The following is a 15,720-nucleotide window of genomic DNA, read 5'->3' on the forward strand; positions in this document are numbered from 1 at the left end:
AAGGGAACCTGAGCCCCGCACCGAGAGCACTTCCTCCTCGGCACAGGCCTGCCTGAGAGCAGACATCAGAACAACACAGACATTTTACTGCTCGGTGCAGATACTCTCTTGAGAACGCAAAGGTCCTTCCGAAAGAGATGCGAAGCACTTTCTAGGGCTTTCCAGTAATATTCTTTCCTCCCTGAGACAGTCAATATGAGAAATCCACTTCCGGAAAGTGATCACCTCCCTTCCACGCCCCCGCCAACCCCGGGCCCATGCTCTTGAGGAAAAGGCAGCATCACGTCCTCCCTGCCGGGCCGAGGCCCCTCTCATTTCCACTGCTCTCAGCAGGCCTGACTCACAACGAAACTGCAACCTCAAAGCGCTGGGGGCCAGGATGGCGAGAAGGAAATACAGGTGAACACACGCAAAAGCTGCCCGAGGGAGAGGTTTTGTTTCGCTTGCAGAATGGCACTTCCAGGCTGGCCAGACGCTGTGTACGCACTGAACGAGGCTGGAGGGGCCTGGTCTTGGGCCGACCTGGTGCATTTGACCACGAGGGAAGCCATGCATCAGAAACACGCGTGCATGCTCCCTCCCGCCAGGTGGAGGAGACAGGGCAGCGTGGGGGAGGGGGCAGGGGGGATTGCAAAATTCTAGGAGGTCGAACTTGGAAATTGTCTTCGAAAAATAACTTAATGATGCAGAAATCAACGCCTAGGGATGAAAAGGAACGTGTTCAGGGTCTCATGAGAGAAAGTCCAGGGCTGGAAACTCTGTGTCTTTAATACCCGAGTCAGAGATGGACTTTTCTGTCCCCCCGGTTATATCGTCAGAATATTGGTGTCGGAAGCCATTCTGCTCCGAGTCTTCGGGTGCATGAAAAGACACGCCCAGCTCTAGCAGCTGAGTGTTCCCATGGGAAACGTCAACCACAGCATCTCACATGTGCCCCATCTAGGGCACCTGAAAGTCACGATTTCTTTCAGTCCTGAAACACCACCAGGGTGCCAATTATCACCCCCCTGTTGTATGTAGAGACTGCAGCACAGAAAAAGCTCAGAAACTTGCTCAAGGTCACACGGATAGGAAGGGGAAGAGCTGGGTTGCAAAACCAGTCTGACTCCTGAGTGCACACTCTTAACTACCAAGCACTGCTGCGAAGACAAGCACAAAGGCAAAACGCACGTTGGACTTCCAGTAGCAGAGCACTTGGACCCAGGGTATGGTAGAGGGTGGGGCATCCAACATGGGGAAGGCAGGTCCCACCTTTCCGTCAGAGGTATAGGCAGTCGGCCACATAAGCGAGGCTCAAGTACACAACCTCAGCCGATCTTCTGGGAGACTCATCAGTTGACTTCTTGACACCAGTTTGTATCCCCCCCACTGCTGGAGGCTCCTGACCGCAAGGTGCCTGCTAGGGACAGTCTCAGATCACCCAAAAGCCAAGGCACAAATGGATTCCCGTCAATCATTGAAAAGAATACTATTTTTTTTAAGTATTACTTTTAAGATTAAAGAGTAATACTCATCAAAAGAAGTATCAGAACCTTGTTGGGCTTCCTTAAACTTTTATAGTTTAGTGGAGTGTTGTTTTGAGCTATATTTGAGGGTTGAAGCATCTTAGGGCCTTGGAAGTTCTTAGACTAACTCTGGGGGGAGGGGGAAGAGTTTCTGTTTCCACTCGCTCAATGGTGGAGACAGCTACAGATGGTCTCCCACAGTTGGATGAGCAACCAGGCATCGAGATTTCACTGGAGCCCACGATGTCTGACTCAGTTTCTGAAAGGTTGCCCGCCTAATACAGCGACTTCTAAATCACCCAGAGCAATGAAACCCCAGCTGCTGCTTGTGCCAGTCAAGTTTGCATGGGGGGAGAAGAGAATGGCAAGCCAATGACATTGATTTGATTGGATAAACGCTGGCCAGGTGGGCTTGAGAAGTGTCTGTTTTTATCTCCAAGGTTCTTCTAAAAACCTGAGAAAGTGGAGTTCTTAAACTGCCCCTTAGAATTGAGGGAGAAAGAGAAAGAGGGGAATAAAAGGTGGAAGCGGAAAGGAGAGCCCAAGATATGCCTGCAATGCGCCCCTCTCAGACCGCACCCAGCCCTAGAACCCGCTCCCAGGCCTGGGGGCCCTTGGAGAACGGGGTTTACAGGCATGGGTAGGGCCCTGGCAAACCGGCCCCTAAGCTCCTGTGGGTTCTGACTTGAAACCACAAGCACTGCGTGTGAAGCACTTCGGCTTCCATGACACACGAGAGGCTCACAGGAGCCCGGCGGACCACACTGGCTATTTGGAAACTGCGAATAGAGAAGACAGCAGTGGGCCTCTCCCTTATCCACCCAGGCCAGGTGCCCCCCGGGGATACCCCCACACCTTTCTCTAAGGCCGCACTTGGACCATTCTCCTCCACTCGACTTCACCTTGACGTTCCTTTGAAACACTTAAGCCATCGGTTCTCAAAGGGTGGTCCGAGGAACCCTGGGAGGTCTTCTCTTTTCCAACCACGTGTCTGTGTGGAGCTGGGTTTTCGTCCCACGCTCCAACCGAAAACACTACGTCCCAGGGGACAGAATGTGGGAGCAAAGGGGAGAACCAGCTTCTTCTATCAAGCCAGATAGTTAAGGAGATCTGAAAAAAATTGTAAAACCGTGTCTCTCTTCTCACTCAATGTGTTTCAGTTTAGAAATTAGTTGCCTTGTTTAAAAATATGTTTTTATGTTAACATGACATGGGTTTAATTATCGCTTATGACTTTAAAATGATGTAATTGGTAGATTTTTAAAACATGTCTCACTCAGTTTTACTTTCTAATGTGATCAATATTGGTTGATGTAACTCACATTAGTAAAAGCTCTTTGGGGGTCCTCAGTGATTTTTAAGAGTCTAAAGGGGTTCGTTTGTGAATGGCTGACTTAGGAAAACTAGAACGCAGTTGCTCATGTGCCCGCTCTCTTTCCCGTCTTCCTTCGTTTGTGACCCAAGATTGGCACGTGCGGATGACACGGTCACAGTAGGAGAAGCGTGAATCCGGGATGGGAGGGGGCCCCCGGATCTTCACGGGTAATGCAGAGGTGCATGCAAAGCACACGAAACACACGCCAGAATCCCGTGGAGTATGGGGGAGGGTTCAGAGTCAGCAGCACAGTTGAGAAAGATCAGAATCGCAGGATGAAAGGAAATCCTCGACTCTCCTGTCTTTAATAAGGTTTCTCGGAGGGGTTGGTGCTTTGGGGGCCTGCCAGACTGTGCTTTTTCAGAGGCACAACACAGCAGAAACACTTTTCTGTCTGAAAATATTCTCAGGCTTGAAATATTTCCCCCAAATATCCAAGCAGCCCTCGCTACCCTCCCCCGTTCCGAGACACAAGTCTAAGCACCCAGCGAGTGCTCACTGGATTGATGGGTGGATGCTCTTCTAGGACTTTCAACTCTGCTCACCACCACGCCCCCACAAGCTGCACACGCCTCAGACAACTGCCCCCAACTGCCGGTGCAGGCCCAGAGACTTCAGAGCGATCTAGTATTTATCTGAGTGAAGGAATCAGGTACTGATTTGAGAAAGAGAATTGGTCCCAGGTTCCACCTATGCCATTAACTATCTCTAGTGCCTGGGAAAGTCACTTTCTTTGTTAAATTTCAGTTTGCCCACCTGTAAAATAAGATGTATGGATTAAGTAATGTCTAAGGCCCCTCCTTTTCTGACATTCTATGCATAGGACATTTTTCCAACAACCGTGGGGGGTTTAGCTAACATCTGCCTGGAAGAGCATTGGTTAGTAATCAGATCATTTCAAAGAAAAATGCTGGAAAAGCTATAAAGGGAATAGGCGTATAGTTTGCGAGGAAAACTGTTTCCTCAAATGAATAGATGATCTGCTGTCTATGAGATAGAAGATCAACAGACATGTAACCCCTTAAGGGCTACAAAGAGTTTAGCAAATACACGCTCAGTCTCTCAGTCAGCCAACAAATGTTTAGCAAGAATCTAACTGGGCAAACACTGATGGTCAAAAATAGGGATGAGCCTTGCCCTTGAGGTGGTTACAGTCTAGCGGGAGGGACAGGGTTCGATCGGATGGTCATACAGCCACATGGATAATTACAAGCTGACACAGGTACTGTACAGGAAAGGAGCAAGGTATTCTGAGAAGGTACTCCCAGACGACCTGACCTAAACTGGGAATCATGAACAGCTCATTTGAAGAAGTAATATCTGAGCCAAGAGCTAGAGGATGAAGAGAAGGGAGAACTACATGTGCAAAGGCCCTGTGGTAGGAGAGAGAGCATGGATCATTAGAAGAAGAAGAAAAGAAGAGGAAGAGGAAGAGGAAGAGGAGGAGGAGGAAGAAGAAGAAGAAGAAGAAGGAGAAGGAGAAGGAGAAGGAGAAGGAGAAGAAGAAGAAGAAGAAGAAGAAGAAGAAGAAGAAGAAGAAGAAGAAGAAGAAGAAGGCCACTGAGGCTGGAGAGCAGAGGGAAGTGGAGAGTGCGAGTTAAAGAGTTAAAGCTGAAGAGACTGGCAGAGTGAGATGACAAAGTGACTTGTAGACAGTATAAAGAATACAGGCCCTTATTTTACCAAGAGAGGGAAAGTGGGAAGCCATTGAAGGATTCAAGCAGCAGGTGGGTCATGATCACACTGGTGTTCGGAAATGGCCGCTCTGGCTGCCGCGTGGAGAACTGTTTAGGGAATGGGTATTAGAACCATTGCCAACCAGCCATTTATTTTGGAGTCCAGAGAAGAAGATGATAGCTGGGATCAGACGGCCGTTGCTGGTGATGACGGAAATGGAAAGAGGTGAGCGGATGAGAGGAATGTTAGTGAAAAAACCCTGGAGGATCTGGTGATAGATTGGACATGGGTTGGCGAGAAAGAGGGAGACACCAACCCATTCTTTCCAGAGTTAAGTGGTGGTTCTGTTCACTGAGTTCGGGTGCACTGCATGGAGGTGAAACCAGAGAGAGAAGACGGTGATTCTAGTCTCAGATATAGAATACGCTACAAAAATTGGGGGTGGGGCAGTGCAAAATGAAAATGTGAGGCCTCCTGCTCCACAATTACTGAGAACCTCAAGACAGGGGCAGCAGAGAAAGGGCAGGACTCTTCTAGTTGTGGGACCCTGTGGGACTGGCGGAGTCGCTCACCTACAAAGCCGGCTCTGCTCAGAGATGCCGGGTTTGAGGTGCCAGCCATGCAGAGGAGACTTGAGTAAAACTCAGTCCCATCAAAGGGACAGTTCTGGAGCTGAGAGAATCCACCTGTGCCCCACTCTCCGGAGCCCACTGGTTCCCCTAGGGGACCATGCAGACGGAATAGAACCAGCTCTCTCTGCTATATACCCTGGGCGGCCAGGTCTCCGACACCTGGCAGCCTGGTCCCTGATAAGCCAGCTTCTCAAATGAGAAGTACCAGACCACAGTGCTCATCCTCTAAGGAAAATCCAAACTGCTTGCTTGGTGCTGCAGTTGCACAAAGGGGAATTCCACGCTGGCCGATCCCCTTCCGCCGCTGACTGTGGTTTGCAATGTCTGCGGGCCACGGTCCTCGGGAGGGCACCCGATGCAGTTTGCATAACCCCGGCTCGAGTGAACCTAAGGACCAGCCCCACCTCCCGCTCCTCCTCAGCCTCTGACCCACCAGGCCTTTATTCTGGAGCACCCCAGTCGCAAGGTCAATGTCAAGAGACCCCAGACAAGGACAGCGCCCACAGACCCCCGTCCCCCCGGACCCCCACCCGGCCATGCTTTGGGTGTGTGCTGCACGTGGCTCTATTGCAGCACAGCACTGAGGAAGCCTCTGTCCAGGGAGCTGGGGAGGGTTATTCAAGGGAATGCTAGAAATTTCAAGCTGGGGAAGCTACTTTGCACACTAGATGTCCTAGATAAGAAGAAATGAAACTCCCGCTATCAGCCTCAAAACAATTGCTACGAATGGCAAGTGGGAGCCAAGCCCCATGGGGATTCTTCACCAGGATAGTTGCCAAGCTTTCGCCACCTTCCCTGCCTGTGTCACCGACCTGCCCGCTCCCTCCCGCCAGACCCGATTGCCAGGCAGGCTGGCTGGACCCGAGTCTGAGTCTCCGAAGCCCAGATTTCTGAGCCTTCCCTTGCAGCTCCAGAGCAGCCCCCAGGACTCCCAGCCCATCCCCACGCTTGGGTCCAAGCTGCTAAGTGGCAGCAAGGCACAGGGCCGCTCTGCCAAGGAGGCTGCCATCTTGCCGAGCGCAAGAGTGGCTGGGAGGTGGATTTCTTACAAGATCTTGTACACTGTAGCTAGGACCCTCCAGCTCTCTCCGTGTGCATGCACACCCACGCCTCTCCCCGCACGCCGGGAGATCTTGTCTCTGCAGCTGAAGTGATGAAACTTACTGGGTGAAACTTTCCTTAAAGATTATTAGGATCTCCTGACCCAGGGTGCCTTCAGGCCTTTGGACTTTACCACCTCCCTTCTCTCTGATGCCTGGCAATGAAGTCCAAGAGAACAGGACGGCAGAAAAAGCAGGTCCCAGAGGACATATGAGATTTCATATCAGCCCTGCAACTGCCTGCCTCTGGACTTCTTGTCGGGTGAGACAAAATATATGTGTATATATACATAATCCCCCCCTACTTTTTTTTTTTTTGAGACAGAGTCTCGCTTTGTCGCCCAGGCTAGAGTGAGTGCCGTGGCGTCAGTCTAGCTCACAGCAACCTCAAACTCCTGGGCTCAAGCGATCCTCCTGCCTCAGCCTCCCGAGTAGCTGTATAATCCCCCTTTTTAAGAGATATGTTTAGTCAGGTTTTTTTTTTTCTATTTATAGCTGAATATAGAAATTAGGGAATATTTTGGAGCAGGGGCAAAGGAGGAGAGGTATTTCCCCTCCCAAAACCATCCTCTGACTTCCCAGTGAAAAGTAATTTGAATTCAATTTAATAAGCATTTATTAGATGCCTGCTATGCATTTGGACTTGAGGGCAAACTGGACTCAGGCCATTTGCCCCCAAGAAGCTGAGAGTCTCATGAGGGGCATCTGTGTCCTCTTGAAATTCACACGACACCCCACCCATTCATAGGAGCTGGCTTCCTCACTTCCTTCCCTGCACGGGCTCTTCCCTTGCACCGAAACCCAAACTCAAATCTACTAACATGTGACGTCTGGCATTTATGTCTCAGATGTGGCCTGTCGGTTTGGGACTTTTCCCAGTGGAACTTAATGAGTGTTCAGGTGAACAAATGTCCTTCAGACCTTGAGACACGGGAGCCTTCTTTGTTGCTCTTGTTGTTTTGTCAGTCTGAGGGCACAGGCTCTTCACCTCGCCCAAATGTTCAGATGTGCCCCTTGACGTCAATACTACTCAATATGTTGATAGACATGATCTCCAAGCCAGGACTTGTGTCAAGGAACTTGTGTATGGTTCTCTCTGACTATTTAGATTCTGAAATTTTGACATTAGAGTGGACAGTGATTTCAAATCAATGGGGAAAGGGTCAACTATTCCACAAATGGCTTGAGAAAAAATTGGCTATACATGTCAAAACAAAGAAGTCAGATCCTGATTCTAACCTTAACTCTATTTAATGGGTTATGGAATAGAGAATGACATAATAGCTTCTACAGGCCTCCCTTCTTCCTGCCACTGTATGTATATTTACATACGTATATCAAATTATAAGAAGAAAATGTAAGCGATGCTGCCTGCTTCCCTAAGTTACTCTCTCTCTCCTTCTTTTTTTTTTGAGGCAGAGTCTCACTCTGTTGCCCAGGCTAGAGTGAGTGCCGTGGCATCAGCCTAGCTCACAGCAACCTCCAACTCCAGGGCTCAAGCGATCCTCCTGCCTCAGCCTCCTGAGTAGCTGGGACTACAGGCATGCGCCACCATGCCTGGCTAATTTTTTCTATGTATATTAGTTGGCCAATTAATTTCTTTCTATTTTTAGTAGAGATGGGATCTCACTCTTGCTCAGGCTGGTTTCGAACTCCTGACCTCGAGCAATCTGCCCGCCTGGGCCTCCCAGAGTGCTAGGATTACAGGTGTGAGCCACCACGCCCAGCCCTCTCTCTCCTTCTGAGTGTTTACCTGTGCCCAGACCAGCCTCCTTAGTGTGGCCCCTCCAGGCTCACATGGCACTCCGCTGTGCCCATCCCAATATAGCTGGCACCTTCCCTGGGCGGGACTCAGTGCTAGGTACCAGGGACAGAAAGATTAGTAGAGCCCATGGCTCCCTAGGCAAGACAAGGTGTGTACATGGATGGCAGCAAGGTAGGGCTGTAGATTTCCTAGTGAGGCAAGCATAGGGCAGGGTGGGACACAAAGACAGGAGAGGTTCATGCTGCCTGGGTCAGGAAGGACCTCACAGCCTCATGTGGGGTTCAGACACCCCGGCTGCCTGGTCTGCCATGCTGAGTCTACACCTGGAACACCCCACTCAGACAGGGGGTCAGCCCAGAGGACTAAAATAGTCACAGCCAACAAAACCCCAAGAGCCAAGAAGCCAGGAGAAGGGTAAAAGGAATAAGGAAACTCAGTTCCTGGTCCCTTTCTCTCTGCTTCCTGGTGGCAGAACTCAGAAAAATACTCCTGAGCCCAGCATAAATCTGGTAGGAAGGCCAAGCGTGGTGGCTCGTGCTTGTAATCCCAGCACTTTGGGAGGCTGAGGTGGGAGGATCACTTGAGGCCAGGAGTTTAAGACCAGCCTGAGCAATATAGTGAAACCCCATCTCTACTAAAAATAGAAAAATTAGCCAGGCATGGTGGCATGTGCCTATAGTCCCAGCTACTTGGGAAGCTGAGGCAGGAGGATCGCCTGAGCCCAGGAGGTTGAAGTTGCAGCGAGCTATGATGATGCTGCTGCACTCTAGCCTGGGTGACAGAGTGAGACCCTGTCTCAAAACATAAATAAATAAAAAATTTAAAGATTTAAATTTTTTTTAAAAATGTGTTTGAAATCTGTCAGGCGCAGAAATTCCTGAGTTAGCTCCCTTCCAGTTTCTAGAAAGCTCTTTCTCCCTTCATGATTCTTAGCTTTCTGCATTGACACTCCCCAAAGGGCTGGGAGGAGAGGCCACGGTCCCCTGATCCTGACCCACAAGTCACCGAAGCAGAGACATCACCCTTCCCTCCCACTCACTCCAGACTGGCTGGGCTCTGGGGCATTTGCCCCACCTGCCCCGGCTCAGTGACCTTCCCCACTGGGACAGGCTTGGGACCCAGTGCCATCGGCAATGACCCAGTGCTGATGCTGGAAGGTGAGGAAGTAGCAGAAATATTGGGGCTGCCCTCTACCTGGGTCCACTTGTCACTTAAACCCAAAGCCCCCCGGCAAGGAGGAGGGCAGGTGCTGCTGCCCCCTCGGACAGATGGAGCACAGACACAGGGAGGGTGAGTGACTCGCCCTGGGTACAGAGGGACAGTGCTCCTCCCAGGTACTGTCTGGACTGGGGCAGTGGGAGGAGCCCCTGAGGAAGGGGGAGGCTGAAGCACAATCAAAGGACCCCAGAGACTTTCTAGATGCCTGAAGAAGTCCTGACATCACTGCCCTCATGCTCCCCCAACCAAAGGTACGGCAACACTCCTCATCCCAGCCACACCTGGCCACCTTGCACAGACACACACACACACACACACACACGTGCAAATCCACAACAGGACTACGGAGGCCGCGTTGGGAAAGGGGAGCAGGGATGGGTAAGAGGAAAGAAAGGGACCTGCTGTCCAGCCCTAGTGGAATCCTGACTTATGCTCCTTGATATTTCTACTTGTGCCTCCCCACCTTTTAGACTTTAGACTCCAGCTACAGAAGCTTATAACTAAAAGAACCCCAAGGACTATTCATTCCATCTTTCAATCCACACACTCCGGACAGTGCAGAGTAGGGTAAGGGAACCAAACTGGCACCCAGGCAGCCTTGTGCGGGTTCCTGGACATCTCCGAGCCTCAGTGTGCCCGCTATAAAGTGGAGGTGATGAGGGTCACAGTAAGGACGCCCTTCCTAGCCTGTGACAAGCTTTCGGAAGGTGTGGATGATTCCTACTAACTTACCCCAAGTTCTGGGACGTGGGCAAGTCTCTGGTTTCTCAGCAAAACCAGAGAAGGAACCTGGAGCACAGCCCGGAACCCTGCCTGTCTCCTAGGAAGCCAGTCTCATCAAGGGTCAGCCTTTGAGCATAAAATGTGAGAACCATTAGTAGAGGGGAGTTTTGAAGATATTTAGCCCACCCCCTCATTTTTACTTGGGGAAACTGAGGCCCAGAGAACTAAGGTGACTTCCTAAGTTAGCAGGGAGAAGTCTTAGGTATCCAACCCAGGTTGGGGGGATCCCAATTATTTCTCAATCCCAGTGTATTCTGGAATGGCCAGTTTGTCCACGTCACTGTGACCTAGGAATACGTGAATGGAACCCACAGCTGTAGGCCTCCACGCACAGAACAGCTGTTCTCCCCAGGAAATCACTTTTTTTTTTATTGAGAGGCTTAAATTAATTTTAGAAAAAAGAGAGGTGCCGTGTGCTAAAAATAGCCTAATGCAGAGTTCATCTTCTAGTCCTTTTGCTTACAATGCAAAAATTAAAAACTTTAGATTCAACAAATGAAAATTGGACGTCTAAGGAAGGGAGGAGGAGCTTTGATCAGAAAAAACCTTTTCCAGGAAATCTGTTAACTCTGTGGCTTTTTATGAATGGAGCCCACAATATAAAAGGGGGCAGAGAAGGTGAAGGTCTATACTTCAGGGGCTTGCTCTTGCAAAACCAAACCACAGGACAGACTTGCAGAAGAAGGCAGAGTGCCGCCATGCCCAGCTCAGCACTGCTATGTTGCCTGGTCTTCTTGGCTGGGGTGGGGGCCAGCCGAGGCCAGAGTACCCAGTCTGAGAACAGCTGCACCCACTTCCCAGCCAGCCTGCCTCACATGCTCCGGGAGCTCCGAGCTGCCTTCGGCAGGGTGAAGACTTTCTTTGTGAGTATGATTCCCTCCTCTGCTTTCTCTCCTCCTGGGACTGCCTGAACCCAGCCTCCTGCTGGAGCTATAGGAAGAACCCTCCCCCTGCTCCTCCACCTCCATCTCCAGCACCCATTCCCCCCACATTTTGATTCTTAAGAGAGTCCTAGATTAAGCTATATGGGTCCAGTGAGTTAAGCTAAGCCCAGATGATGGGGCATAGATGCAGGAAAACCTGCCTAAAAAGGTAAATGCCACTCCCTGCTATGCTCAGGGACTTCCTACAAGATTCCACTGGAGTTCTATACTTAATCGGCTTAGAGAAATCAAGAAGGGTCTGATCGGAGGTGAAGATGTCCTCTACATGCTGTGGCAGGGAAGCAAACACTGCCTCTGCTTAGAGAGTTTCCAGACCCGAAAGACCGGTGGCTCGGGGAAGCCCCGTACCTGGGGAACCTGCGTCAGGGGAGGCTTCCCATCCCCAGACGTTTTCCAGGGTGGAGCTGGGTGTCCACAGTATGGAGAAAGAAGAGCAAAGAGCAGGCCGTGAGAGGGGGTATCAAAGGCACTGCAGGGTTGACATAGGTGTCCCTTAGGACCCGAAGTAACTCTGCAGAAAGACCAGCACTGAGTCAAGCTTTTTGCCTTTGCTTCAAAGTGGGCCAGATTTTTAAAATAACTTGATTCCAACGGGGAGGAACTGATTTCACTAACGGTTCCGACACCGTCAAATCCTCTGTAAAACTCTCCTACATTGATGAAAAATGAAAAAAATTCTAGAAATAAAAGTGCATCAGAAGAACATGCATTTTAGGTGTTTTCCCCAACCTCAAGTTCATTCGCCTTTCGTTCTTCTCGCAGCAAACGAAGGATCAGCTGGACAGCATGTTGCTGAACGAGTCCTTGCTGGAGGACTTTAAGGTGAGAGCAGGGCTGGGTGGGTGGGCGGAGTGGACAGTGCGATTAAGGGAAGGGAGGCTCTGCTTCCTCACTGCAGGGAGCTGGGGCTGCTTCCTTCACTTTGAAAAGGAGAAGTGGGAAGGTCTTAACTCAGCACATAGCCAGCCGCCAGGGCTATAAGGGGCTCAGGGCTGGGGGAGGCAGCCGGTGAAGGAGGGTCCCAGGGCACAAAGTTGTCCTCTCCAGCTAGTTGTGGCAGCCCTTCCTCCCAGTCACCACCAACCCCCCCCCCCTTGGCTCCTGCCCTTAGGGTTACCTGGGTTGCCAAGCCTTGTCTGAGATGATCCAGTTCTACCTGGAGGAGGTGATGCCGCAGGCTGAGAACCACGGCCCGGACATCAAAGAGCACGTGAACTCCCTGGGGGAGAAGCTGAAAACGCTGAGGCTGCGGCTGCGGCGCTGTGTGAGTAGCCGGCCGCTCCTTGTCTTTGCGGCTGTCCCCAAAATGCCATCTCCTACAGGCCAGCTCACGTCCAAAGCCACCCCAAAGACACAGACTGGCAGGACTAGCTGAGAATTTAGAAAGGTGCCCAGAGTGAGCTCTCGCTCGCTGCTCTCTGAGCAGGGGTGGGGGTGGCTGCCAGGCATTTACATGTGAAGATTTGCAAACAGCTTTCCTGTTATTTGTGAGTCATTTGTGGCTTATTAACTACTCCCCCCTCTCTCTCTTCGTGAAAGGGACCCAGAGCTTCAGCCAGGGCTCCCTCGTCCCTTTGGACCGAGCCCCCGGGCTGGGAGCTGAGACTTCCAAGCAGAGGAGACATCCCTCACCTCTTATTTTCCACCTTGGGGGTACCCAACCTTGTCTGACAGGGTTTCCCCTGGTGTTTTACAAGGGCCAGCGGGGCTCCTCGTCCCCAAGCTAGTGTCTATGAATAATTGCCCCAGATAATTTATTTCTCCAACTGAAACGATGCCCTCACTACTAATGGTTTCTTTCGTTCCCTTACTGATATACTGGAAAATCAGTTGGTCTCTATTTGCACGACAGGGCTATGCAAAGGGTTTGGTCTCTGTAGCTGTGACTGTGTTTCCACTCCCCAGCTGCTTAGAAATGGTCGTTGGTGGCTGCAATGGGACAGGGACAGGAGAGAGAGGCAAACAAGGGCAGGCTGAAGAATGCCTAGCTCGGCACTCCAGGAGACCCTGTGGAGTCCTGGGGGAGGAAAGCCAACACCTGGGTTGTCATCGGAGCCTTGCAAACATCTGAGTGGCTTCCAGGGAAATGCATCGCATCTCCTGGGCTGTGGTTAAGTGGTTAGTTAAGGGGGTTAGTTTATTCCTCAGAAATAAATGATCTGGGGGAATTATTCATAGTGTAGTGGGTAAGGATGAGGCAGGACTCCGTTCTCCCTATTGGGAGCTATAAGGGGGGACATTTGGGATGAACCTGGTCCCCTCTGCACCCCACCAGCTCGTCCCCCAAGTGCCACGGACATGGGAGCTGGGAGCCAGGGTCATGAACACTTTCTCTTTTCTTCCACAGCACCGATTTCTTCCCTGTGAAAATAAGAGCAAGGCAGTGGAGAAGATGAAGAACGCCTTCAGCAAGGTGAGCTTGGGTGCCAGAAGCCAGAAGCCAGAAGCAGGTGCCAGCAGCCCTCCCCACCCCCCTTCAATTGGAGGGGTGTGGGAACCTGACAAATGGTGTGACCTCCTCAGCCAGTGAGGAGCTGCCACCTCGGTTATATTTATCTTCTGTTAAGTGTCTTTGGGGTTTCTAAATGACTGCTCCCCGCCTTTGCAGGCTTGCGGGTTGAGCTGGCCCACCAGCCTAAGAACACCATGAACCGGGTGCTGGGGAGAGTGACAAAGGAAACAGAAAGTACAGAAAGTAGCTTGTTGGGAATCTAGGCTGAACCCACACGTGCAGGAAGATGACACGTGAATGTGAAGATGCAAACACGCCTGGGGGTTCAGCCTGAGCTCCTCAAAGCTCAGAATGGGCCGCGCGCAGTAGCTCACACCTGTGATCCTAGCGCTCTGGGAGGCCGGGGCGGGAGGATTGCTCAAGGTCAGGAGTTTGAGAACAGCCTGAGCAAGAGTGAGACCCCGTCTCTACTAAAAATAGAAACAAATTGATTGGCCAACTAAAAATACATAGAAAAAAATTAGCCAGGCATGGTGGCGCGTGCCTATAGTCCCAGCTACTCGGAAGGCTGAGGCAGGAGGATCGCTTGAGCCCAGGAGTTTGAGGTTGCTGTGAGCTAGGCTGATGCCACCCACCACACTCTAGCCAGGGCAACAGATTGAGACTTGGTCTCAAAAAAAAAGAAAAAACAAAAAAAACTGCAAAGTGCTTCCTGTAATGTGTCTTCATCAAATTCTGCATAAGCATCATGTGAGCACATGACCTTTAAAATTCTTGAAAAGGCAGCATTTTGAAGACTGTGCTTTGCAAAGTGAATGCTCCCCTTTCTACCGGATAGCCACGCTCAGGCGGGGAGGAGATAAAAGGTCCATGCACTGCCCCTCCCAAGGCAGCAGCTGGGCATGTCCTCGGGTCCATCTCCTGACATCAGGGAGTCATACCCATCCCAGTGGAGGGGAACCCATTTAGTCCTTAGATGGGGTTTTAACTGTTTCTTATCTCCCTACCCAGCTCCAAGAGAAAGGTGTCTACAAAGCCATGAGTGAGTTTGACATCTTCATCAACTACATAGAATCCTACATGACAATGAAGATGAAAGACTGAAACCTCCAGCATGGCAACTCTTTAGACTCGAGGACATAAATTGGAGATCTCCAAAATCTCAGCCCATGCTCTTGGGACAGCCAGCCTGGTTCCTTGGAACAACCTTGCCATACCTCTCTCCTAGAATATTTATTACCTCTGATACCTCAACTCCTATTTCTATTTATTTACTGAGCTTCTCTGTGAACTATATAGAAAGAAGCCCGATTTTATAATTTTTTTTTCAATATTTATTATTTCCACCTGTGTTTAAGCTGTTTCCATAGGGAGACACCCTGTGGTGTGTGAGTGTTTTAGGAGAAATTTTAAGTTATATAAGGTAAAAAAAAAAAAGTGTTCCTTTTGGAGCCAACCGAACCTTCCATTCCAAGCCTGACCACCCTTCATAGCTGTTGGGCTATTTTCCCTGACCTCCCTCTAATTTCTCTTGTCTCTGGGCCTGGGGCTCCTGGGATGTTATAGACTCTGACCCTCTTAGGAAGAGAAACCAGGGAGCCTTTTTGATGATTAACCCTCCAGTGGCTGAGAGGGATTCACCTGACCCCCCCCCCACTGACCCCAACCACTTCAGTCTTGAAAGCTGTGGTCAGCTTATTATTTATAACAACTTAAAGTCGGTTCTAATAGAACTCAGTTTTAACTAGAAATTACTCGATTCCTCTGGGAATGTTACGTTGTCTGTCTTCATAGCAGATTTTAATTTTGAATAAATAAATGGATCTTGTTCAAAGCATGTGGCGGTGTCCATTGACTCCTTTCTGACTAAAATTGTTGCCTCAAAGCTTCCAAGATGAATGAGAATGAGTGAATGAATTGTGCAGGCCAGAGAAAGGAAGCCAGCTACCTTCTCCCTGGAGACGGGGGAGACTCCAAACGAGATCAGGAGAAAAAGCTATTTCTGCTTCAAAAGCCAACAGCAAAAACCACCACTGTCTTCCCATAACTCGAGCCTTTAATGCACCTTTAAGGAGCTATCCCTAAATCCTTAAAGATCATGCTGATTTTCAAGGCTACAGGTCCCCGGCACTAGGAGAAGGTCTCAGTGCACATTTCATAACTGAAAACTCCTACCCAATCCTCTTTGAGCTGGGATCAGAGACAAACAGGGTTGTAGCCAAGAGAGTTGGATATAAGCAAATTAGCCCAACGGATAGGATGCCCAAGG

General features: G+C 50.3%; 1 protein-coding gene and 1 long non-coding RNA gene across 2 annotated transcripts in view; one reads left to right on the plus strand and one right to left on the minus strand.

Moving 5' to 3' along the window:
* The window catches only part of LOC105869025 (uncharacterized), a 28,238-nt gene extending 16,032 nt beyond the window's left edge, over window positions 1-12,206 (minus strand). The window contains exon 1 of the long non-coding RNA XR_012914476.1: window positions 12,117-12,206. This is a non-coding gene — a long non-coding RNA (uncharacterized LOC105869025). The remainder of the gene's footprint in view (window positions 1-12,116) is intronic.
* IL10 (interleukin 10) lies at window positions 10,660-15,288 on the plus strand. Its single transcript, XM_012760505.2, has 5 exons — window positions 10,660-10,918; window positions 11,762-11,821; window positions 12,111-12,263; window positions 13,347-13,412; window positions 14,463-15,288. The coding sequence occupies exons 1-5, from the start codon at window positions 10,754-10,756 to the stop codon at window positions 14,553-14,555; spliced, it is 537 nt and encodes a 178-aa protein (XP_012615959.2). The 5' UTR covers window positions 10,660-10,753; the 3' UTR covers window positions 14,556-15,288.
* The last annotated feature ends 432 nt before the right edge of the window (window positions 15,289-15,720 follow it).

This window comes from Microcebus murinus, chromosome 23 (genome assembly GCF_040939455.1).
Source record: "Microcebus murinus isolate Inina chromosome 23, M.murinus_Inina_mat1.0, whole genome shotgun sequence".
NCBI classification, from domain to species: domain Eukaryota; kingdom Metazoa; phylum Chordata; class Mammalia; order Primates; family Cheirogaleidae; genus Microcebus; species Microcebus murinus.

Bases quoted from the DNA above. Each gene is read 5' to 3' on its own strand.
- IL10 (XM_012760505.2), top strand. From the start codon at position 10,754: ATGCCCAGCTCAGCACTGCTATGTTGCCTGGTCTTCTTGGCTGGGGTG. The intron at 10,919-11,761 runs GTGAGTATGATT...TTCTTCTCGCAG, and splicing joins GCAGGGTGAAGACTTTCTTT to CAAACGAAGGATCAGCTGGA. The intron at 12,264-13,346 runs GTGAGTAGCCGG...TTTCTTCCACAG, and splicing joins GGCTGCGGCTGCGGCGCTGT to CACCGATTTCTTCCCTGTGA.